Raw genomic sequence first — 25,382 nt, 5'->3', positions numbered from 1 at the left:
TGCACCAGTGCTACCAAGACGAATTCCTGTGGATCTTTTGGAGGCGGCAGTTAAAGTGAGAGTGGTTGCGATTCTCTGCCTTCTTCGTATTTTCAGGCACTGGACAGTGGCACCATCCAGGAGTTCGACCATCCCTACATCCTGCTCCAAAACAAAGAGAGTGCCCTCTTCAAGTTGGTGCAGCAGACTGGACAGGTCGAGGCAGCGGCACTCCTGCAGTCAGCCAGACAGGTGAGCAGTTACCTGCACCGAATTTATGATGTTTGATTTTGAGTAGAAGAGTTATGAGGTTCCCATGTGGGCCCTGCATTTTGACAATATGTTGCTTGTTTGTATTTCTTGTTGAAACAGGAAGTCAGGGCAGAACATGGGGCAGGGAGAAATAATTTAAAAGTATAAGGTTAAAGGTTGAATCTTGTCTGCTGACTTTTTTTTTTCTAGCAAGTAACGGGATTTTGTTTGAAAACACATGAAAACATTTGTTAAAAGGTGTCTTATTGTGTAAACTTAGTAAGGTGGAAGTTGTTTTTCATCTTATACTGACTTTAAATCCCTATATTGCCAACATTCCAAGAAGCCATTTCTTTATCTCTGATGTGGATGGGTTTTGAAGCTATAGTGGGAACACAGGAATCTGAAAACCCTGAAAATGACAAAAATGCATGAAAACTATTATGTAACACACATTCCTCTGCTTATTGTGCTCATGTCTAACAGAAACAGGAGTAATTGTCATATTCATATTTTGATTTGTTAAGTATGCAAAGTATTTCAACTTTGTAACCTAAAACCTATCGGGCTGAACTGACCAGAAATTAACTTTTTGACAGGCGTACAGAGGCAGCACCGCAGCCTGAACATCTCAACTGAGCCTCAGAACGGTGGAGCAGCTTTGTCAAAAGGCTGCTCTTCTTTCATACTGCTGTGTAAACACACCAGATGTAAGTAAAGTGTGTCCAGGTGTAAGTTCATAAGTCACCACCGCTCCTGGCGTTTCTGGAAGACTGGGAACTTCATCACATTTAGCAATGAGAGAAAGCTATCTTTCCAGATTTGATTGAACAGTGGCAATATTTCTGTTATGCACCCCTGAGGAGTTTAACCTGCTGGGGCACCAAGGGTCAACATTTTCTGCTTTGAAATCACAGCTCACTCTGCATGGATCTGAACATGTTCATACAAAGGATGGAGGCTTTGATGGAATGGGGAATATTTGAGGTGTACATTATTGATGGCCTCAAAATTGGAAAACCATTACAAATCTGCAGCACTGAAAACACCCACGTGAGCTAAGTGTGTCCATGGGATCAGCACTGTCGGCCCAAACAATCCAGGTAGAGGATCCTGAGCAAGTAAGCAGGAACAGTCACATCAGCTGTCACTATCTCCGCCAGGTGTAGGAGATCTAGTTTTCACTCCTGTGCGTGTGTGTGTGGGTGTGTATGTGTGTGTGTGAATGTGACTGAGTGCATGTGTGTGTCTGTCTGCAGCTGTTCTTGGAAACTACTGGGCCTATGAGCTGATATTTTTTTGTGCACACTCATGTCAGTACCAAGAAGAACCTCTTGCAGTTGCTGTGACTCAAAACCGCTCTCCCTCCATTCACTGTCTGCCCCGCATGACCATCTCGCTCTCTCGCTCTCTCGCTCTCTCGCTCTCTCACTCTCTCACTCTCTCACTCTCACTCAATAATAGTTAATAATGCATTTAGCTGCTGAGTCTCTCCTGAGTTGTGGTCAGCATGTAGGGTAGCACAGAGCCGGGCAGCCTGTAGTTTGGAATAGGGGAAGCAGAATACTTTACTGCAGGGCCACTCAACTTAAGATGGCTCAGGGGCCACTCAAAATTCAGCTGTGTCCAAGGGCCGCAAGCTAAAAAATGTCTGACCTATTTTGGACGTTTAAACAATAATTTTGTCACAGGCTACATGACTAGTCTAAAAATTAATACAGAAAACAGCTACATTTCCATCCAAGGCCAAACCTCACTGAAAAAAAGATGTCATGCAATGATTAATGATGAAATGATCAAGTTACAACAAAATGAGGCTTTATTCCCAAAATGTGAACAGAATGGACAGCTTGCTCAGAGGTTAATACTGAAATTAGGCCACAGCACGCTCCCTTGGAACATTATAAAATAAACAGGCTTCATTCACGAAATGTTAGTGATAGAAATGAACTGTCCACAGACTGTCAATAATTAGATATAATAATAATATTTTTATTATATGACAGAGACAGGCCGCTTAAAAATGACCCATGGGCCGCATGTGGCCCCCGGTCCGCGGGTTGAGTAGCCCTGCTTTACTGATATCCAGGCTAAAGAGCCTGGATATCAGTACCTGACAGCTCTGACAGGCTCTAACAGATTCTGACAGCCTGTAAAAAATTTTTTCTTGAGGCATTATTTCAGGGAGAGTGGTAAGTGGTAAGGTGTTGCAATGACATACAAGTCAATAATTCTTTAAGGTTCACAAAGTCTATATTTAATAAAAGTTGTATTTAATAAAGATAGGTAGGTAGGTAGCTAGGTAAAACTTTATTCACCCCCGAAGGGAAATTCAAAAAGATGTTGCAGCAGTTCTCAGCATTTCAGTCCTGGAAGACATGCATGACAGCCGCAGGGTGTCACGGAGACATTTTACTGCAGAAAAAATATGAAGACACGACCCACACTATTGTATATTTTTATAGGTATTTTATAGGTAACTTTATTCAGTATTGTTCTAATTGCTGTTTTATACTGTTTTTGAAGATGTTCTTACAATGTCAACAAAAGGCTCCACTTCAGAGTTGGCTTTCAGATGAGGTATGGAGGCATCTTTCACATCCTGCAAATTTAAATAGAATTTTTTGCTTTTCTGTCTTGGAGCGATGCAGGTGCTCTGTGCACCTGTGTAGCTCCAACACAAATATCGCCACCTGTGTTTTTTAGTGCTGAGACACCAGAGAGGTGGATCTCCCCTGTCTGCTGAGCACGTGCAAGACAATATTCAATACCAAAGATACCAGTGAGGTCTGAATACAGACACACAATTACATGGAGTAATTTCCACTGTGAAACTTTGGCTGTGCCTTTACCTCTCAATATTGTTCTTATTTGAAAACAATATGTGTGAATCTATGGTACTTATAGACCTGGAAATAGAAACTTTTATGTGTTACTGTCTATGTTAAGATGATGATTTTTCCTTTTGTTATCACACCTTTGATACCTCTGTCTGTATACATCATTTGTTTATTTTTGTGTGCAATGGCTTTACTTTCCTGATATAAAGTTTTTATCTTATTTTTCAATTTGAGAGTCCTGGTCTTTTTTTCATGATGATAATTGTACCCCAGTAATGCTGATACATGTGTACCTTTGGAAGTGAGAGAAAATTGACAGTGAATGTTTATGCACCTGCAAAAGAGATGAACTTTAAATATGTACATGATAAAAAGCAGTTTTGGTTACATTACAGATGTTATTATTAAAGTCAAGATTTGAATGGCAATAGCCCAAACATTTTTTTACATTGTCTTTTCTTTCTTAAGGTACAGACTTGTGATGAACAGAGAAAATTTCTCTTGGCTTCAGTGCCAAAATTTTTTTACATTGTCTTTTCTTACTTAAGGTACAGACGTTGTATCAGTTTTACGTGTAAAATATAAAAGGCATCCATACATTTAAATCTTGGCACTTGATTAACCCATGCACCCTGTTTAAAATGTTATTGAAGTTCAGTCCAACTATTACTGTTATAATTCAATAAATAAAACTGAATAAGTAACCCATTACAAACCAGTTTCTATGATGTCTATGACCATTCATTTTTATATTTAAAAAAAAAACACCCAAAATTTAAAATATTTTCAATTTACATGAGGTTGGGGGAATTTTTTTTTGACCATGTCTGTCTAAGGTCAGTCAATGTTTATGGAGAATATCAATTTATATGCACAATCTGAAACATTCAAACTTGTTAAACAACAGATATGTTTTTCTTTCTTAATTAAGCCCCCTTTCATTCGTTAAATGCAATGTCATTTTTCAACATATTTTTTCATGTATTATTTCTGCACCACTTTTCAAATGTGTTATTATTTTTTCTTCTAAAACTGGGGCAACAGAAACTCCTCCATCAGCTACTACTTTAAGTTTGATTACAAGAACTGTTTTTTGGTAGCAAAGGTCTCAATTCAAATAGCAGAAAAGCAGCAAATTAAGGGCTATTTTCTCTGCATATGAAGTGAAAAAACAACAACTTTTACTATTCCAATAATCCTATAATCCTACTGAATAATATATTATTTTAACAGGAAATATGAAGTAGGAAATGAATATTTCAGCCTCAGAGATCATTATATTCCAATGTCACAGAATTGTGATTCATTGTTAAACTGCAAAATATATCTAAAATTGGAATGCACAATACAGTTATAAACAATTAAGCGTCAGTAAACAACAGTGTGAATTTCAATGGACACCACACGTTGTGTAACAGTGTTATCTTTAATAAATAATCACAATTACAGTAGGGAATATGTTACAATGATCATTCAGTTAGTTCAGTTATTTCTACTGACAAAATGCAAATACCATTTGAAAGAAGCAAAAAGGATTTTCATTCTATTAGAGTACAGTGGCTTGAAAAGCATTGTAATATCTAAGAAAAGGTCAGTTTTACATACTGGACAGTAAATTACCATTGTGATGAAACCATGGTTAACTCTGTAAACTCTATGTCTGAGAAATATGAGCGTATTTCAAAACTGGGAAAGACGTTGAATCCCAGATAGCATTGTGTCAAAAATGTTGAATTTACATCAGAATCTTGAAAATTCAGTGTCAAATTAACACTGAATCATGTGGAGGATTGCTTTTGAAGGTGACAAAAAGGCGACACTGAATCAAAAATGACTAATGCCTCAATCAAACATGGGATTTCTGACAAAGTCCAAGTGCTTTTCAGCTTTCTGAACACTTTTAAGTTTAGCCTGAAAAGCTCTGAAAAAAATACAGATCAGCAACGTAGGAGCTGGTGGCTCACAGGGTTAATGGTGACATGATGTGTGTTGAGGGCCTGTGTGAAGATTTAGAGCCTGTGGGTTCAAACCTCACCCAGCCCATGAATTTTTGAGAGCTGTAGTCCCAAGAAAAGTTTGAAAAGCTCTGAGGAAGAAAAGATACTGAAGCCTGTGAGACCTGGTGGCTCACAGGGTTGGATGGAAGCCTGAAGAGTTAGAGGTTGTGGGTTCAAACCTCAGTCTTGCTATGAATTTTGAAAGCCAAAGTCCCTGTGTAAAGCTTGAAGTTCTCTGAAGCATCACAAAGCAAATTAACCCAGTGGCTCAGAGTGTTAGGCTGCTGCTCAAAAGCTTAGAGGTTGTGGGTTCAAACCTCAAGAAAGCTACAACTTTTGAGACACAACAATCCAAGTAAACACTGAAAAGCTCTCAGAGGTGTGTAGAAGCCGGCTGCCCCAGTGGCTCAGAGTGTTAGGCCACTGTGTCAAAGTTTGGAGGTTGTGGGTTCAAGCCTGAGTAAAACTATAGATTTTGAAGTACAACACGCAAAGTGAAACCCAAAACTCTCTAAAGCATCTAAGAACAACGTGAGCCAGTAGCTCAGGGGTCCAAGCAGCCGCACTGAAACACCAACATCACCAGTTCAAGACCAGACCAAGGTGGACACACAAGGCAGAGCACATCCAAACCACAGGGTGCATGGAGACAGGTGGAATCAGGGTGCGTGGAGACAGGTGGGGTGTAGTTGGATTCATGGTGGGTGGAGACAGCTGGGGTGTAGTTGGATTCATGGGGGGGGTGGAGACAGTTGGGGTGTAGTTGGATTCAGGATGGGTGGAGACAGCTGGGGTGTAGTTGGATTCAGGGGGGGGGTGGAGACGGGGTGCCAGAAGCTCAGAGTGCCACACCAAAAACTGGTTGCTCATGGTGATAGGATTGTTAAATAGGCCTGTCCACATAGATTGAAGGTGCTGCACACCACAAGGTGAAACAGAGTCATAGGTCTGAAACCCAGAACCAGTCAGATGACCCACACACACCCCTCCCCAAATGAGATGGGAAGTCATGCTCTAATTTTCTAAAATCATTAGAAGACAGCTCTACCCCTCCCCACAGTGCAGCTGCATAGCAACTTCACCCCCCCTTATATGTGCACTGCCAATTATACTCAACCCCCCCCTCCCACATCATGTCAATTAGATACAGCATGCACTAGGCCCCTAACAGCAGCTACACAGTGCCCTCACCCCCACTGTACCTATACTCAACCCCCCCACATCATGTCATGCACTAGGCTCCTAACAGCAGCTACACAGTGCCCACACCCCCACTGTAAGCAACTGTCTATTACAGTCACCTCCTACCTTCACACATCAGATGCATTTGGCTCCTCACATTTGCAACCACCCTACAGTTGCATAGTACTCTAACCCCACTGCCAATTACACCCAACCTTCACATATCAGGTACTGTACACAACTAGCCTGTTTGGCTCCTAACACTTGCAGCTGCCCTACAGTGAAGTTATGTAGTACACCCCCCACCCACTATGCAAGTACAGCCAATTATACTCAGTTCACTATTTTAAACACATCATGTCAATTACACATAGACTGTATTAGGTTCCTAACAGTTACATTTCTTTGGGCTGGCCTCTAGAAGCCATTAGTTATACTTTATCACTACAACCCAGATTAACATCAGCTTTTATCAATGCCAATTGTTCAGCCCCAGGGTTTGAACCCACAACCAAACCAGATTGTGGTCCCTCAAATCAGTTGCTCATCTATCTGAGCTATTTCCAATTAGCTCATGCATAGTTCTTCCATTTATTTCTACAATCAAGTGCAACACTGATAACAACATAGAAACTTTCAAGAATGAACAGGCTGGGATTCAAACCTGTGACCTTGCAGGTGAGATGCATCTGCTGATCTCACTGAGCTACAACCCTTGCCCTTTGAGTCACTGGCTGGTTTATGTGAATGTTGAGTGTTGATGGACAGGTGTGTCACAGTGACCACTCCTCACATTCATCAGATTATTCTTGTTAATATGATGTAAACATGGACATTTGACCAATCTTCACAAGTCGCACTTTGTCACTGTAAGACATTTCATCAGTTGACCATTGTCATCCTTCATGTCATTAGGTAGAACTGATTCAGCTCTCCTGACCCTTGACCATTTGGATTATCAACAGCATTTTTTTTTTTTTTTTTAAAAAAACGTCTGCATTACCTCATCAGTGTCTTCACTTTTGGAAAAGATTAAAACCGTCATTTTGGAACAAATAAGAGGCAGCAGAGGCCGCGGAGGACCAGCAGGTGTGCAGCTCGTTAACCGGGAGAAGCGGCCAATAGGAGCGTTTTAAACCTGAAATTGTCACAACAAATAATCAGTCATATTGTTTTGTACCATGACAGTTTAATTGGCAGAATCCTCTGAAACCTGGACAGTCACTTGATTGCTCTCAAAAACACCAGAAAAGGCAGTTAGCTAAATAAATAAACAAACAAATAAATACATAAACAGTACAGGAATATTGGCTAATATTAGCTATTAAAATGACATATCGGAAAGTTAGATCAGTGATGTTTGAGCTGTTTAAATGCATGTGAAAGGCCTCTGAAGGCAGCCAAACTGTTTCTCATTTTGCTAACATGTACCCTGATTCACAACATGCAGGCAGATGGAGGCTAGAATGTAGATAAGCAGATTAGATTTAACTGCATAAAGTAAAAAGTAATCATCAATTGAGTTCCCCTTATTATAAGATGAAAACATGTAGCCACACCTCAAGACACACCCACATGATTAAGGTGGTTATTCTCTGGCAATCACAGTGCGTATGGGGCGGGGCTACCTGTGTAGCTCCGCCCCACATACAGCCCCACCCCATCTTCCAGCTTGACTCTACAACAGTGATTCTCAACTTTTTTGTGTCCAGGACTGATTCACATCAGGCTGCGGATTTGTGTTAGATGAGATGCAGCCTCAGGGAGCCCCATCTGATCAGATTTAGTTATTGCATAACTGTCTGGACTATAAAGTGGCACATTAACCTGAAAAGTGTGAAACCTTCTTCTACATTTTCTCTTTGGGCTAACTTCTAGACCAGTGGTTCTCATATTTTTTCCAGTAATATACCCAATTAGATTTTTTTTTCAGCCAAGTTCCACTGAACAGTGCAAAAAAAAAAAAAAAAAAAAATCCTATGTCCATCGGTCCAACCCAGTGCTATAATTGTCTGAAACAACAATCTGATATTGAATGTATTTTGCTGTTTGACACCCTCAGGACACCTGAATATAAAATATGGTTTATCAAACTTACATTTACAGTTTTTTCTTGAACATATTACAGCATAGGATGATTGTTTTAGGAATTATGCAAGAAGTCACATACCCCTTGCAGCGCTCCAGTGTACCCCTGTGGGTACACTTACTCCCCTTTGAGAACCAGTGCTCTAGACAATTAAATAATAGTGAAATTAAAATATTCCCGTTTTTCTGGGGACCCCCTGGATCCTTTTGAGGACCCCTAGGAGTACCTGGACCCCAGGTTGAGAACCACTGATCTAGGGGAAGCTTTTATGAGGGAAAACATTTATCCCAGTTTTTCCAAATTAACGTGAAGTAGCAGAACCCCAAAGCCAAATCAGTGCAAGGCCTGGCCAGATTTGGGTCTGGAGTTTAGTTTATCTGATAATTCAGACATAATCATCTTGATGAAGCTGAGCAGAGGTGATGGTTTAATCCACTGGTCAGTTTGGTTTAATCCACTGGTCAGTTTGGTTTAATCCAGTTTTAGCTGTATTTTGGCCTGAGACAGCGAGACATTCCTCGAGTGATATAAATGGTGATCATGTTGTCAGTTTGTTGACTTTGCAAAGGCGCATCATGACTTTTAGGCTCCAGAGGTTTCTGAAAATCTGCTTCTCACACCCAAGATTCAGTGTTTGAAGTCCCGTGCAGAAATATAATGTATGTTCACACAGGGGATTTCCATATAGACCTGCCATATTTGAATTTGGCATATTTTCATATATGGATATTAGTGGTGTAACAGTTCAGTAAACCCACAGTTTGGTTTGTATTGTGGTTTTTGGCTCACAGTTTCAGTTTTGGTTTTGGTTCAGTTTGTTTTGTACATCAGGAAGATAAAAAAAAAAAAAAAAAAAAACACTACCATTTCCAGTGTTCTCAGTATTTTGTCTTATTTGCAAAGATAACTTTTTTTTTTAATTCAGAGATTTGGCATAACAGTATGAAATCAATAGTCAATAGTGTCAGTATGTTCATGAATTCAGCAGCTGTGTGTGTGTGGTTAGATGGCTTACTTGCAGTGGGTGTGTTTGCACGCTGCACTTTGTAGAGTGCGTTGTGGATTGAACAGTTTGGTTTTACAGCCCTAACTCGTGAAGTTTTACATCTGGGCTACATATCACCTTATCTAGAGACTGTAGGTATATGATTTGGTTCATAAAGGACTATGTAACATTTTCTGGATGTACAGAAGTAATTTTAATATTTCAGTTTGAGTGAAAAATAACAACAGTATTACAATGTCAGAACATTTTGCAACTCTAAAAATAGCAAGTATCAAAAAGACTAAACACTAATGAAAAAGAAATGCATGTCATTCAAGTAAACCAAACTGTGTAGTGGCTGTGTTCAGATTGCCTGCTGTTCTCATACCTTTAAAAACTCTCTTGGCCGCCCAGAGGCTTTCAGGTGAACTCACTGCAAAGCCTCTGGGCGCCCTGATTGTGCCAGTCACTGGCAAAGAGGATAGGGCAGACTAAATACAACACGGCAATGAAAACAACAACAAAACAACCTTATGTAATTTCAAGCAGCAAAATCTCCCTTTTATGCAGTTCTTAAAGGCTTGGAACAGAGGCAACACACGTTACTTTGTATTTCACCTTACGTTTGGAAACTGTTATGAAATGCCTCGATGAAAAACAAGGAATTTGTTCTGTAGTCGACAAACAACGTGTCGTTTAAAACAAACGCAGAGGCAACATGTTTTCCATGACAAACATGGGGTAGGCAAACGGTAATTGTTTATAAACACAGTAAAGCACAAACAACAAAAATCGATTAAATTAAGACAGTACAAATGCTGCAAAATGTGAATAAGGCACTAGCATTACATAGTCTTGCTTTCCATCAAATATAGTGACAACTGTGTTTAGTATTATAGGATGTGCTGTCCATTAAAAAAAAACCAAAAAAAAAACAACTTTACACAACTCGGTCAGGGTATTTAACAATCAACTGTCAGCTCGCCGGTAAAATTTCTGTGCAAGCTTATTAAAAGTCGTCTGTATGATAAATATAAAGTATAGAAAATAAATAGAAATCTAGGCGAACATTTCAGTTCTTACTACAGTGCTTTCCAAACTCTCTTAGCTTGGAGGAAAACAACAGCATCGTGTGCGTACAAAATTTGGCCGGGCCATTTAGGGCCACGTCGGAGGCCGGATCGTCTCTGTGGATCGCGTCCCCCTCAGTCTCCTGACCAGGCGGAGTGGATCGAAGGTTTCTGTCATGGCACCGCCTCCCTGCACGCTTGCAGTCGGGGCCGGAGGGGCATGACACGAGCCCAGGCACTTTGTGGAGCCTTGTGGGAGAGCAGTCAGTCCGAGCGTCGTCTGACGTTACAGCGCCGTCTCAAAGATAACCAAGTTGCCCTCTGGTGTCACTACGTGCCCGTTGGCCATGTCGGGGCGGCTCCTGCTCTCGTAAGCCTGAGAACACAATGGGAATCATCGGAAAGATCAGGTTAGCTTGAGCAAAGGGCTGCGTGGGATGAAAAAATGTGAAAATTGTTTCAACAGTCCTCTTTGTTCACAGGTGAGGACTTGTTCAATGTAGCCTATACATGCTTATTAGCAGTGTTGGGAGAGACGCATTACAAAGTAATTAGGTCTTTTTTTTATTATTGTATTATTAATTTTCACATTAATGTTACTAGTCAAATAAAAGTCTTGCTCCCTGGGTGTTACGTTAGTCCACATGGTGGTGAAACGTCATCCTTATTTGCTCTGTGCTTCCCTGGGCTGCTAATCCACAGCACTGTATTTGTGTCTCCTTTCACTTTCACAGCAGAACAGCTCCCAGAGTAACTTTCCCACATCAACGAACAACAACAAAGGCAAAGCAGGTTATGCCCATATACAGAACAACACACAGTACCCATTCTTTGAGGAAATTAACCAGCTCCTCTTGTTATTTCCCTTTTTCAGTTAGAAAGTAGATCCGGCAGGTAGCTTCCACTTGTGCCAGGAACAACTGATAATACTTCCACAAATAATTGTAATTACACAAAATGGGTACTTTTTTTGTATTGGCATAATGCACATGGGGATCTGCCTGTTATTTTGGGAGCTGTTTTGCTATGGAAGTGAATGGAGAGATAGAAATGCAGTCATGTTGATGAGCAGCCCAGGGGAGCACAGAGCAAATAATGATATTTCACCACCATGTGGACTCCTGTCACATCCAGGGAACTACACAACCCATCATTCTACCAAGGTTCAAATTTTTTTAAGCACGATCTCTGCTGAGTTATCAAGGCAAATTTATTGTTTTATCTGCAGACAACAAAAGTTATTTTCTGGAGAGAAGTTGTTCTTTGTCGCTACATTTAAGCGCAGCTTAATGCAAAAACATGGAGACTTGTATCTGATTATATTTTAATTAAGCAACTGCCTTATGTTTATCAGTGTTGGGTAATTTCCAAATTAGTGTACACAGCTTAAGGAGGCTCAGCCCTTTCAGTTTTTATCATTGTGGACACCAGTTGTAGTAGGCTATGCAGCCGCAAAGATGACACCTTATCTTCATGAAGCAGCTTTTGTTATCTCTCAAGGCTGAGTTATACTCCAGAGCAGACGTGGATGGATACACGGGCAGCTGTGCACGCCACAGGGCAGTTGTGTTTATGACTTTTTGCCTGCTTGGTGAATGTATGCCACCCATGTGAAGTAGACTGCAGTTAGTGCTTTTGGCTCAGGAGCTTGGAATAGCAAATTTTGGGTTTCACATGGACGGATCCGTGCGAACACTCACACTCTAAAGCAGGCATCACCAAATGGCGGACCGCGGTCAGGGCACGGACCCAGTGACGGTTCTGTCTGGACCTGTGACATTTCTAATATTAATAAATAAATCATTCGTAGTTATTTTTCTCTAACAGTCGTGGCTACAGACTGCATGCGCAGCTAATCTAGCTAATCCAACAGGAGCGTCATCAATAGCCAATCAAAATGATTGTTTACCTTTCAGCACCAGAGAATAGCGGAAGAGAGGAGATGAGACGAGAAAATGGCTTTCGCCAAAATGAGAAAAGCAGAGTGAGAACCGAACTTTTAAAGATGAATGGACGGACCAATACATGTTCAATTTGCCTGTAGCCACTTCTAAACCATTGTGTCTGACATGTTGTGAAACTGTTGCGATAATAAAAAAGTGGCAACGTTAAGCTTCACTGAGACCAAAGACGGATTGTTTGAGGAAATATACCCGCAGAAGTCTGCGATGATACAGAAATGTGCATACGTTTTTGATTTTACTGACATCAGGGTACACTATTTAGATCAGGGCCACTCAACTTAAGATGGCTCAGGGGCCACTCAACAGGGAGGAAATTTTAGTAACTGGACCTCTTCAAATTTTAAATGAATACCCCTGCTCTAAAGTATCCCGCCAGCCTTGCTTATCTTTAGGTAACAAGACAGAAAAATGTCCTCACCAGACTTCTGTAAATTAAAGAAAGGAATGAATAGCTTTCTTTGCTTATTTTTTGGAGGAGCTTCCCCAACACTGCTTAATGGGTGTTATTGAGTGTGGTGTTTACCTGCTTGGCTGCTTCCAGCAGAGCTGCTGCCTCCTGCTTGCCTGTCTGCTGCACCATCTTGTAAAAGATGCCATCTGGGTCTTGAAGCAGGGTGTAAGGCTCATCGTAGGCATGGATCTGCCCTGCATCTAGAACCTGGGGTCAATGTCAGAGACACGGTATTTAGCGATAACCATCACAATTTACCACAGTGTACTGTTATCAACCAAGTGGCTGACTAACAATGATTTTTATTCGGATTTTGCTTTTTAAAGCATAGTTGCAAAGTAATCTTCTCCTCCATACAGAGCAGAAAGGGGAAACAAAGCAGTGTGCAGTCTGGCTTGGAGGTTGCAGCCTTGATTCTCTGACTCATCAGCTGTTGAATGTCTGGTTTGAACCCATGTGGATTTTGGATTTTACCCTCACCAGATTAACTGAATAACAAAGTGTCTATAGACTGTACAGTAAGCAAAGCTTAATCTTTCAGGGCTCTGGATTCCAGACAGAGATTTAACCATGTCACAGAAATAGGCCAATGCTCTTACTGCTCCAGCATTCCAGTTGTGCAGTGGCGTGCACTGTGTTGTGCCATTTGTGGGCTTTCACGCTAGTCTTCCATATTTAAGGGAACAATAAATCATCATTGAAGGGGTGGCAGAATACTTGACAGTAACATGGATGATTGTATATGTATAACACAAATACTATCAAACTGGCAGAAGTTGAAACATGTATTGGTGCTGAAAGGACCTGAATAATCTCACCAGTATGCGGTCGCTGTCTATGATGGTGTTGAGACGATGAGCGATGGTGAGCACCGTGCATTCTCTGAACTTCTCTCGTATGGTTTGCTGGATCAGCTCATCTGTCCTGCAAGAGCCACAGCACAGGAAAGAAAACACATTTATACACAAATATACGTGTGCTTAAGGTAGCTGAGAATATTCAGGTTGAACAATGTGGTAAAGAAGAAAAAAAAATCATATTGCTGTTCATTTTTATAGATATTACAATATGATTAGGGCTGGGATGATAGGCCACTTTGAAAAATGTATATTTTGGGACAAAATTATCGATAATTTATTGTATTTGCATTAAGTATGTTCAACTATGTTCAACTTCAGTTTAATTTTTTTTTTTTTTTTTTGGCCAAAGTGAGGCACCACAGCAGTCTCAACTACAGATGAACTTCCTTGTTCTTACAAGTCAAGTTTTTCAGGTAAGTGAAATTTTACATAGCCAAAATCCCAATTTAGCCAGTGGCTTGGCCAAATTGCAATTTTGATCATGTTTTGATACATTTTTCAGCCGTACTGAATTTGTGTATGTCTGGCATTTAATGTATGGTGTGTTATCTTTATGTTTCTGTCTAGAGACGGCGTCAAAGAGACCTTACAACTGCGTTAACTCAAGTACTGTCTCCGACCACAGCAGTCAGAAAAGATGACAGCAGCAGGTGAGTGGCTGCCCTAGCTACCTGGCAACCTTGAAATGTAAACAGGACAGCACCGCTTGCATCCAAATAGTTGTTTATTGTAATTTCGTTACTTTTACTGCTGTCATTGGTATTGAAGCAGCTGTACAAGGTCTGTAATAATCGGGATAATCCTCTGTGGGGGGGTCTGCTGTGGTCAAATCCTAAGATCTGTGGAGGAACTCCTTGTGGCTGCCCAGCGGTGACCGCACACACGCACCTGCCAGCAGAGAGGGGACACAGGTGGGACGTCTCACTGATCAGCTATGTTAATCATCAACTCTGGATGTGTAACTCAAAATGTAATTTTTACATTTTCTGCTTTAGCTATTTATAACAATGTGCAATATTTTTTATATAATAGTCTTATGTTTATAATTTTATCTGAGCAGAATTATGCCCACAGTAGCCTATGACTGTCTAGCAATAGCTTTTAGATAGATTTTACATTTTTTTAAAATTGTACTTTAAAACTGATTTAATGGATGACATTCTTAGTTAGACATTTTGATCCAGAGTTGATGATCTAAGTAACTAATGAGTGAGACGTCTTGCTTCTGTCCCAAGTCTGCTGACAGTTGCACGTGTGCAGTACCAGTCAGGCAGGAGGTAGTGATGGGGCAGTGACAGCCGCCTCCACTGCACATCACTCTTTTTTAAATTTATTTATTTTTATAGCAGACCACCTCATCTGGATTAGTCTTTCCTTGCTGTACAAGGTATGCACAGGTGCATCTCAAAAATAATATCATAGAAAAGTTTTTTTTCCATAATTTAATTGAAAGAGTGAAACTTTAATATATTTTAGATTCATCATTCAAAGTGAAATACTTCAAGCCTTTTTGATTTAATTTTGATGATTACAGCTTACAGTCAATGAAAATCAAAAATCCAGCATCTCAAAATCTTAGAATATTATATTACAGGATCAATAATATAGAAATGTGTGATCATTTATGAGCTCAGCACTTGGTCGGGGCTTCTCCTGCATGAATGACTGCATCAGTGCAGCGTGGCATGGAGGTGGTCAGCCTGTGGCTCTGCTGAAGTGTTATGGAAGCCCAGGCTGCTTTGATAACAGCCTTTGGCTCGTCTGGACTGCAACTGCCTCCATGCCGCACTGCACTGATGCAGTCATTCATGCAAGAGAAGCCCCGACTGATTGCATAAATGAACATACTTTACACAAGGCTGACATTTCTGTTTTATAATTCCTTTTTTGATTGTAATATTTTGAGATACTGGATTTTTGATTTTCATTAACTGTAAGCTGTAATCAAAATTAAAACCAAAAAGTCTTCAAGTATTTCACTTTATGTGTAATTAATCAAGAATATGAAAAGTTTCACTTTTTGAGGTAAAGGGGAAAAAAAAAAAAAAAAAAAAAAAAAAAAAAAAAAAATCAACTTTTCCATGATATTCCAATTTTTTGAGATGCACCCATACTGCCTCCTTTCACTGCTCTGTGCCCCTCTCCAGTTGCCCAGGAGTGAGACCACGTGTCTGGCTAGTGTGCAGGTATGCACGTCTGTCCCAGCGCTACCTGGGGTCCACGTTGGCGGTGGCCTCATCGATGATGAGGACGCGGTTCTTCCTCAGGATGGCTCGGGCCAGACACACCAGCTGCCTCTGGCCAACGCTGAAGTTGGAGCCTGACTCGGCCAGAACCGTCTCCATCTTACCAGGCAGCTCCTCCACCGCGGACTTCAGCTGGACCTGCGCCGGGAGAGAAAGAGAACGAGGTAAATACTCACATTAACCCAGACATCATGGTGGTGTGTGTGTGTTTACAGTGAAATTTTATGTATATATGCTGTGCATGCCTGAATGAATGAAAGTGTTTTTGATGCCCTTCTTTTAGTTGTGTCTTCTGATGCTCTTTTAAATGCACTGCCAGTGTCTAGACTCTAATGTCAACAAACCACTGATCAAGTCAACTACTATGGTGAAGTTAAGTCAATTTATATGTATTTTGAAGCATTGTATATGAGAGGAAAAAAACTCCAGTTGATTATTGAAACACTGTGAAGGTGGTTTGAAGTGCACTGGCAGTGCGTGCTTTGCAATAGAAAACAATGGATTCCACTGGAAAGTAGGTGAAATGCGCATCAAAATCGTGCCCAATGCATTCAGGCCCTGTGTGTGTCTGTTGTTTGCTTGCCTCCTGCAGGGCGTTCCACAGGTCTTCATCCGTGTGTTGGCTGAAAGGGTCCAGGTTCTTCCTCATGGTGCCGGTGAACAGCACCGGGTCCTGGGGAACAGAGGTGGGAGAGGTCAGTGACAGCTTTTTACCAGAAGTGAACAGTCCCTCTAACAATTAACCATCTGATCTAAAAAGAGGAAACATTTTAGGCCCGGTAAATCTGAAATTGAACATGCTATTTGTACATTTATGTTAATACAGATGAACAAGCACTTAGCATTTAGTAATTCCATGTATAGTTCACTTGACGACAGTGTCTGCTGTCAGCTAGTCATACAAAGACTAGTATTAGTGCCATTTAGAGTTTGTTTCCATTTACTGTCTTTACCTACTTACACATACCCCAATCTGGTTACTCCATGCTGCAAGAAATTAAATTTTAACATTATACATTTACTTATTATTGTAGTCATTATGGTGTCAAGCCTATCCTAAAATGAACTGCCTGGGCCATGTTGATCTAAGGACATGTTTTTCAGGGATAATTTCCTGGTGGAGAGTTCCCTTCCAAGTGTTTGGCCTATGCCACACACAGTTTGTATTAGCCAACAGTCTCTGATGTTCTTTGTAGTCTGAAGGACCTTCACGTAATCCATAATCTCTTGGAAAGGAGTGAGTGTTTTCAGAGTGCCCAGTGCCATTTTCTCAGGATATGGTTGTTTTTGTTTCATGACTAACACTTTAAGACAAAGTCCATTTGGGTGGAAAAGATGTGCTAAATTGTTTCTCGACAGGCAAGCACTACTGGTTAGTCCAATTGTTACTCTGAGTCAGATGGCTCTGTTTGAACGGATTATACTGGGGTATGTCTTACATCAGTGGTCTCCAACCCAGTCCTGCAGGTGTTGGTTTCAGCTCTACTCTTGTACACATGACCCAATTAAGGCCCATGCACCTTCATGCATGCCCTGTTCAGGTAGATCTGTTTCAACCAATCAGCATGAAGCCCTTAAACGGATCAGGTGTGAAAGAGTAGAGCTGAAACAAAAACCTGCAGAACAGGCGGATATTGAGGACTGGGTTGGGGACCACTGCCCTACATTATCCCATCGTCACAGGTAGCTTTGTTGGTGTAACTCAAACTATGCATTTATAGCTGTGAAATTTAAGACATATCGCTACCTGAGGAATGATAGACATCTTCTGGCGCAGGTCATGGAGGCCGATCTCAGAGGTCAAAATGCCATCGATGTGGATCTTGCCCTGTGGCTCTGCCAGGCGGAAGAGGGCTGAGACCAGGGAGCTTTTCCCAGCTCCTGTCCTGCCCACAATGCCAACCTGACAAAAAGAGAGAGTAAATTAAGTCTATATTTTCAACATAAAGTCAAATAAGAGATACTGGTTGTTTGATGAACAAGATGTCTTACCTTCTCTCTAGGACGGAAGGTGGCTTTCAGGTTCTGTAGGACAAGCGGCCCATCAGCACTGTAGGAGAAGTTAACCCGGTCAAAGGTCACCAAGCCTTGGTTGGGCCACTCAGGAGGAGGACGTTTCTGGGTTTCCCAGGGTGCTTCACTCTCCAGCTCAGTGTACTCCACCACTCTTTCCACTGACGTCATCTGAAGAAAACAAAAGGCAGTGTAACTTCTTTTACAGAGGCATACACTGGTCACTTATCATCATAATGTTAATACAGTTTTAGCTACAAATTTATCATTCCACTCTTCTTAAAGACTAGCGCAGCTGTCTGTTCAAAAAGTGCCTGCTTGCAGCTTTCTGGTGAAGCGATCATCCAAACAACTCCACACTCTACACTGCACTTCCTTGGGTCCTCAAATATACGCCCACCTAGTGTGAAGTTGATTGTATGAGTAGTTTTCAAGAAAACTGAAGGAAAGACATACATTGGCACAGACAGATTACTTCCATTTTCCTGCCCTGCCTAAGCCTGCTTTCCTGCACTCTATCTCCTCCGGCCTCCACTGAACTGCATGCGTATGTGTGTCCTTTGATTTTCTGCACAACTGTTCACCTGATTGACTTCAGTATGAAGTCAGTTAGATGGAAGGAGATGCTCAAAAGACAGAAAGACAAACAGACATACATAAAGAGATTCCTCCATTCATAGTTAGATGTAGGCCCCTTGGCTATGCATTCCAGCCTGTCCTTCTGGAACTGGTGTTTGTTATACAGTAGAAAGGGACAGTAGAGGTTGGAGGAGAGAGAGGGGGCTAACATTTAATCTGAACCGAGGATGTTGTTTACATGGTGCATGCCTTAAAACTTAGCTGTCAAGACACTGTGCCCAATCACAGCAATAAATGTCATGAATCCTATAAATATAATCTCAATAAAAGGCCCTTGATGAAAATCAGACGATATGAATAGCTTACCATGTTCTCCACCTCTGCACTCTGCCTGACACCCCACTGGAACATGCCCATTAGTGTGATGGCATATGAGAGAGCCAGGCCGACAGCACCAGCATCCAGCTCTGACAGCAAAAAACAAGAAGCACACAAGTATAGTTTACTGTAGTAAAACAATAAATTGATTTGCCCACTTCAACAAATATGAAGCATTCCAAACATCATCATCTACCCTTAGTATCCACGGGCACTGCCAGCATTTAAGATTTCTCAACAGAGCAAATTATTTTACAGTTAGGCAAAGTTACCCCCTGAGAAGTCAGAGGCACTACATATATTGAAAAATTGGAGCTTCAAGTTCCTGTTGAGAATTAAAATCAGATTCAACTCGTGTTAATTAAGAAGAAAGCACACAAAAAGCTTTCTTACGGTCTCTGAGCAGCAGGCAGCTAAATGCAGTGACGGTAACAAAGATGGCACACAAGCCATCAAGGCGGACAGCAAACCAGCGCGAGGTGGTCAGGAACAGGAACCAGGCCTCTGCAGCAGACAGGGAAACACACAACTGAAACTACACTTCCATAGGCTTTATGCTGATTATCTACAACAAATCTTTCCATTAAACTATTTCCTGCCATAGTCCTATATCCAAATGGTGCACTTTAAGTAAAGGAAAATGTCCTGACAGAAGGGCTGAACAATTATCAAAATCGCAATTTGGCCAATTTGGTGCAATGTACAAACTGCGGGAGCTAAACATTGTAAATAAAGTGTGATGATGCTACAAAGATGCCCTGGCCTACAAATTCTATTTTCCAGATGTAAAAAACATGTTTGTTGGTGCAGACTCCAGCAAAAATCATCATTTGAATAGCTTTTTAATTGAAAATAAAAAATATAATGCAAAGTTATTATTCCTACTAAAATCCTAAATTATATGGCAACCTCACTATGTAAAATTACCCCCCCCCCCTTTTTTTTTTTTTAAACCATATTGTTCATCCCTAGCTGATGGAAAGGTATAGTGCACTAGCTATAATAATTCCCTGTCACATGTTAAATTTTTATACAAAGTTGTGGTGTCACTCCTGGTAATCATGATTACTCTAACTCAGGTGCCAGTGCTCAGCTTTAATAAGGAGGACTGAAAAGTGCTGTGACTGAAACTGAGAAGAACCTGAATGCAGATCCTGATGGGCGTCGAAGGTTTTCTGGAAACTTTCCTCTGCGCCGAAAGCTCGGATGGTCCACAGACCCTGAAGAGATGAAGACAGGTGGGAGAAGACTGGACTCCGAGCTGCAGGGACGAGACAGGAGGGTGAAAATCTACCATCTATAAAACCTCCTCAACCATGCTGGACCTGTGATGCTGCTTTGTTCAAACTCACAAAACCTTTATCAGAAATTCTAGTGAAGATCCCATTCACGTCCTTCCAAAGAGATTCCTCCATTCATAGTTAGACAAGAAAATGTGTATAAAATGCTGCAGAAATAAAACAATGTCATCTTATTTTGAATATCTCACTCAGTAGGCCATCTGTGTGATGTAGCTTCAATGAAGCTGCAACCAGCAGATACACAACATGTATGCAACACTGTCACGCAACATGGGGATTAATTCTAACTTTGATGCTATTTAAGGCAAACGTTTAATGGGTTAATGGCCATGTTCATCGTTTATTGCCTTACAAGTTTAAAGAGGCATTAATCCTTCAACTGTAATAAAATAATTACATGAAGTTTATGACTAATATACACCAGCATTGATGTCACTTGACTGAAACTAAACAAACATCAATGTACGGTGCATCATGTTGGCAGAGGCTTCATTCTAAATAGTGTCTTCCAATATTCAGTAAGGGCATGTTGCCACATAATTTACAGCTATTTAACCCCAAGAGCAAAATAACAAGTCATTTCTTGTCAGCAGTCAACCCAAACTCTCATCTTCACATGAATTTATGTGCACACAAACGGACCGTGAAAAACTCACTTGTAGCTTCCAGGCGTTTTATGTCTCTGGATGTCTGCAGGAAGTAGCGACGAACAAATAAGAAAAGAATGAGGAGGGGGAGCACGGGGATGAGGATCCATGGGATCACTGATGCTGCCACGGCGATGACGCCAAGAATCTGCAGGAACACCTGCTCAAGGCAAAAACAAGCAAAACAGTCTTTAGCGTTGGTCCTATGCAGAACCTTTGACGCTTACCTTACAATTTTTAATACTTTTGCTTCTACAGTCGGATAAAATATGACTAATATGATGCATTTATTAGCGACTGGGCTATCAATGTGAAATGTGTCCCTCACCTGAATGAAGTCCACAAAGGTCCACGGCATATTAGAATCCAGCTGGCCGATGTCCTTAGAGAACCTATTTAAAATTCTTCCTAGGGCGCAAAAAGAGAGAAACTGTTGAAAAATGTTTGTCTTTATCTTAAATTCTAGTCTGCCACTATTTCAAAGAAAAGTTTTTTTTTTTTATGTGTTCACAGAAAGTGAAGTTTCAAATAACGTCAAATTAAGTGTTCAGTCAGCAGATCATTACTGCAAGTGACAGGAGAAAAGTTTTTTTTTTTTTCCCCCCAGTAAATGCACGCAACACACTGGTGGTGCTCATGCTCAAACATCTGCTTACCAATTGGGTTGACGTCAAAGAAGCGAACGGGTGTGCGGAGTATGGAGCTGAACATGCGGTTGTGCAGGGTCTGCGCACATTTCACCAGCACATTGAATAGGATAAAATTCCTAGCAAAGCCAAGAATGATGGTGGCTACAGTCAGACCTGTGAAAACAACCGGCAGGATATTCTCCTGTATGTTACTGAAATAACACATAGGGGACATGCAACTGCAGACTAAAACACTGTCAATGTCTGTTTTCAGATTACCTGCATAAATACTCAAATAGAAGTTGGTATCCAGCTCTGTGGTGGCGTTGTTTTGGGTGTGATTCCTATTCTGAGTCAGCTTGTCTTGCTCTCCAGCCCTGATGAGTCAATGTGTGATAGCAATAAAGTATGTATCAATGCAAGAGCAATGATCTGTAAATAAACTAACAACACCGGATTTCAATGTGAACAGTTTATTTTACAGACCAGCGGTTTATGAAATTAATTTCATGCTCACCAGTAAGCCAGCCACCAGTCCTGGAGAACATACGCTCCCTGCACATAGAAACAGACATGCAAGTCAAACTGCATCTGATGTTTAACACCTTGAACTCTGAACAAAAACAGGTCAATGTAAAGTTTGCAGTTTCTGTAAACCCATTTCAAAAAAGACTTTCCATAAAAGCTGTGCCACACAGCATCTGTCAGGTATGACAACAGCATCTATTGTATTTAAGTCCTGGCTCAAGTCCAAGCAAATTTTTGTGTTTGTTTTGTTTTTATGCAAACATTCATTTTAGCCCCAGGGACATCCGGAAAATGTCACCGCACCGCAGCCCCATAGTGCATGTCCCAGTCCACCATGCCACCAGGAGCCATACAGCCATACATACTCTTCTGTATTCAGCTGCTGCTTTTACAGAGTAAAAAAAATACTGAAACTCATCAGGCTGACAGAGGAATGATGGAGACACAGTGTCCTGGATGAAACTGAAACGAAAACCTTTATACTGACAATTTGATGACTTTAAAAGGGCAAGAAGTGTTACAGTGCCATGTAGACAGGAGTTTGAAGTCTACAATCTCCCTGGACTGACTTCTTCTGCCATACTGCCCCCCCCAACCATGAGGTGAGGCATCAGTTGTCACCACCTCCTGCCTCCCTGGGACTGAGCCAAGAGGAGCAACAGAAACGTGCTGTCCCACCTGTGTGTACAAGGATTCATGTCGAGGCTGTTGTGCCACCTCAGCACAGGGTGTGATGCAGCAGCCCCAGGGGTGTGACTGCTGAGGCCACTGTTGGCATCTTTAGCAGCCTGAGTCATGTCTGGACAGGCAAACTTGCCCCAAGGTAGGAAGAGTGACCCTGAATCCTCTCTACCTGCTCCACAGTCGGGCATGCTCGTATTAACACTGAATACAGAAACAATCCAATAAAAGTGGTCTGCTGTGTCGCATGCAACAAGCTCTTCTCCCAACAGACATGACAGACATACTTCCAGATGTAAACTCTGAATCAACGCTCAAGCAGCGTCTGAGATGTGCTGCTCACACAGGGCAGGCTCTGCAGCTGCTCTAATCTGTTAATGCGGGCCTCGAAATGAAAAGTAAGTTCTGCTGCGTGCACACGCTGCTCAGGTTGGCCGTGTGTGTGCATGTGGTTAGCTTCCACACTCACAGGCTCAGCATCCTGAAATGACTGTTCAGGGGAAGGATCTTCCCTGGGGCTAAATACATTTTCACAGGCTTGAAACAGAGAGTTTGAAGCCCTTGTCAACATCACACCCTCCCCATCCTCACCTGAATGCCAGGCAGCCACCTGAAGGGTGGGTGAGGAAGGCGGAGTCTGCACCAATGCTTTAAACTGCACTATTACAGTTCGTAAATCCTCCATCTCCTGGCAAGCTTACCCCTTCACTTTTTTATGTTCTGGGCCACTGTACTCTTCACAGGTATCGCCTTTCGATATCATACAGCCACAGAATCAATGGCTTGGACAGATAAGGTTTCAGGTTGCTAACAATGTCCAGGTCAGCAGTGTTTGGCAATTATGCTCATTGAAATGCTCAGGAAAATTAGCCTCTCAGACTAACTCGTTTAGTTTTTTCCCCCACTTAATGTGCAATGTCCCAGACAAATAAACAAATGAATAAACATTTTAAAAATGACATTTTCATCTCAGATGTTACATTGTTCTCACATTCATACCACAGCACTGTTGAACACAGGAGCTCCCAAATATTTTCAAACTCATGACCCACAACTGCACACACACACTAACAAGCGCAGTGTAAAACTCCAATGAAGTGAGAACCCTTTAGACTCAGCTGACAAAATCTGATGGGTATGCTACTAATAACTGGGAGCCATGATGATTATCTTTTAAAATGTCATAAACACAAAATGTGAAGGCTGAATCTACAAACTTCTTGTCATTGGTCTGACTCAGTAACTGCTTTGCCATCAACCCATTTCACTGGTATGGTCCTTTTGATGTTTTACTTGCTATTAATTCAAATGCTTTATGGAATTAATACTGATTGATTATGTTCCTGTGTATCTGTATCTATGAAGATTTTATAATTTTGTTATAATTTAATATACAAGAGCATATCTGTGGCAGGGGCAGCAGTGGAGCATGGCTGTACATCACACATAAAAGCAGGTCTTTCCATTGCTTTTGAGAAACTGGTGAAATTTTGACAGGGCTGTGACTTTCCTTACCTGAGCCAGAATGTTGATTACTATGACGATTAGCAGCAGTACAACGCTGGCTCCAGCTCTCAGGTATTTGACATACAAGCCCACACCAATGGTGCCCTCGGCCCGACTCTCCTCCACCACTGTCAGCACCGGTTCTGGCTGGATGGAGCACACCAGGTCAGTTAAGGACAAGCATTGTCATCACTGTGCACAGCTTATTATTCATAACAAAAGAGACCCAAAGCCTACTTTAAACAGGGAAATCCCAGGGTCATTTAGGGTGATGGCCCATTCACTATTGCCTACACCCTCATTTCTTTTGCAGTATGCACTTGTGGTAACATTTCTCAGCATCTACTTGTTTGTCACCTTATATCACACATCTCTAACCACACTGACTGTACAGACATACCATTAGAAACAAATCCAAAAGGTGGAGCACCCTGAGTGTTTAGCCCAAACTTGAAGGACCTGGGCATGCATTAAGGTATGTTGCCTGACATGTTCTATAATGTTGCCAGACGTTACCTCTGCTGAGGACTGTTCAGACTAAGATTGATGATCATCTTATCAGCACAACAATTACAGTTTAGACATACCATCAGGGCGGGAAAAGTACTGCCATCTTTAAAACTTGTTGTGGTTGACCTTCAGTCAGGTAATCAGCTAACTGAAAGCACCTGGGTGGGTGCCGAGGCACTTAAACAAGTATCTGAGTGATCCTGTGTGGCTCCTGTTTGCCAAGCCAAAATGCTCATTGCATCAGTCCCATCTTGTTACTTTGAGTTATAACAAAAGTTTAACTAAATGTTCAAACAACTGCCGAACTGAACCTATTCCTTATTCTTAGTAGTCGCCTCTTTATTTTTACGACTAGTCGACAAAAGTATAGAACTGATTAGAATAAAATGAAAAACAGTAAGAACAAATGATATGAACTACAAAAAACAACTACGACAAACATTGGTACTCATTTGTATGTGATGTTTCGCTGTGTGGTCAGTGAATGAATGTTGCTGTGTGGGTGACGCATATTGTTTTTATACTATTTATTCTTTTTTATGAGTCCACATCCTGGACTGTGCACCTTAATTTCGTTGTTCATACGTGTATAATGACAATAAAAGTATCTTATCTTACATAGTGGCACGTTTGTAAAAGCAAGCTGGTACAGAAGTGCATGGCAGGTGAAATTATTACAAGACCGGACACTGGCA

General features: G+C 41.3%; 2 protein-coding genes across 7 annotated transcripts in view; one reads left to right on the top strand and one right to left on the bottom strand.

Annotated features, from left to right (window-relative positions):
- LOC115372249 (multidrug resistance-associated protein 4-like) overlaps window positions 1-1,909 on the top strand; it is a 29,844-nt gene extending 27,935 nt beyond the window's left edge. For both annotated transcript variants that reach the window (XM_030069976.1, XM_030069968.1), the window contains 2 exons: window positions 97-231; window positions 831-1,909. In XM_030069976.1, coding sequence (XP_029925836.1) covers window positions 97-231; window positions 831-857 — 162 coding nt within the window. In that variant the 3' untranslated portion in view covers window positions 858-1,909. The remainder of the gene's footprint in view (window positions 1-96; window positions 232-830) is intronic.
- Window positions 1,910-9,520: 7,611 nt separating this feature from the next.
- LOC115374752 (multidrug resistance-associated protein 4-like) overlaps window positions 9,521-25,382 on the bottom strand; it is a 54,313-nt gene continuing 38,451 nt past the window's right edge. For 4 of the 5 annotated variants that reach the window (XM_030073872.1, XM_030073854.1, XM_030073863.1 and 1 more), the window contains 16 exons: window positions 24,187-24,324; window positions 21,980-22,017; window positions 21,742-21,839; window positions 21,490-21,636; window positions 21,162-21,241; window positions 20,843-20,993; window positions 20,027-20,146; window positions 19,279-19,389; window positions 18,874-18,974; window positions 17,908-18,099; window positions 17,663-17,818; window positions 16,499-16,588; window positions 15,881-16,053; window positions 13,628-13,733; window positions 12,882-13,016; window positions 9,521-10,770 (listed from right to left, as the gene is read on the bottom strand). In XM_030073872.1, coding sequence (XP_029929732.1) covers window positions 10,681-10,770; window positions 12,882-13,016; window positions 13,628-13,733; window positions 15,881-16,053; window positions 16,499-16,588; window positions 17,663-17,818; window positions 17,908-18,099; window positions 18,874-18,974; window positions 19,279-19,389; window positions 20,027-20,146; window positions 20,843-20,993; window positions 21,162-21,241; window positions 21,490-21,636; window positions 21,742-21,839; window positions 21,980-22,017; window positions 24,187-24,324 — 1,926 coding nt within the window. In that variant the 3' untranslated portion in view covers window positions 9,521-10,680. Of the gene's footprint in view, window positions 10,771-12,881; window positions 13,017-13,627; window positions 13,734-15,880; window positions 16,054-16,498; window positions 16,589-17,662; window positions 17,819-17,907; window positions 18,100-18,873; window positions 18,975-19,278; window positions 19,390-20,026; window positions 20,147-20,842; window positions 20,994-21,161; window positions 21,242-21,489; window positions 21,637-21,741; window positions 21,840-21,979; window positions 22,018-24,186; window positions 24,325-25,382 lie in introns of those variants that run through there. The other variant, XR_003929659.1, reaches the window with a different exon arrangement.

Source organism: Myripristis murdjan, chromosome 2 (assembly GCF_902150065.1).
Source record: "Myripristis murdjan chromosome 2, fMyrMur1.1, whole genome shotgun sequence".
Lineage (NCBI taxonomy): Eukaryota > Metazoa > Chordata > Actinopteri > Holocentriformes > Holocentridae > Myripristis > Myripristis murdjan.
This window is presented reverse-complemented; position numbering and strand designations above follow the sequence as displayed.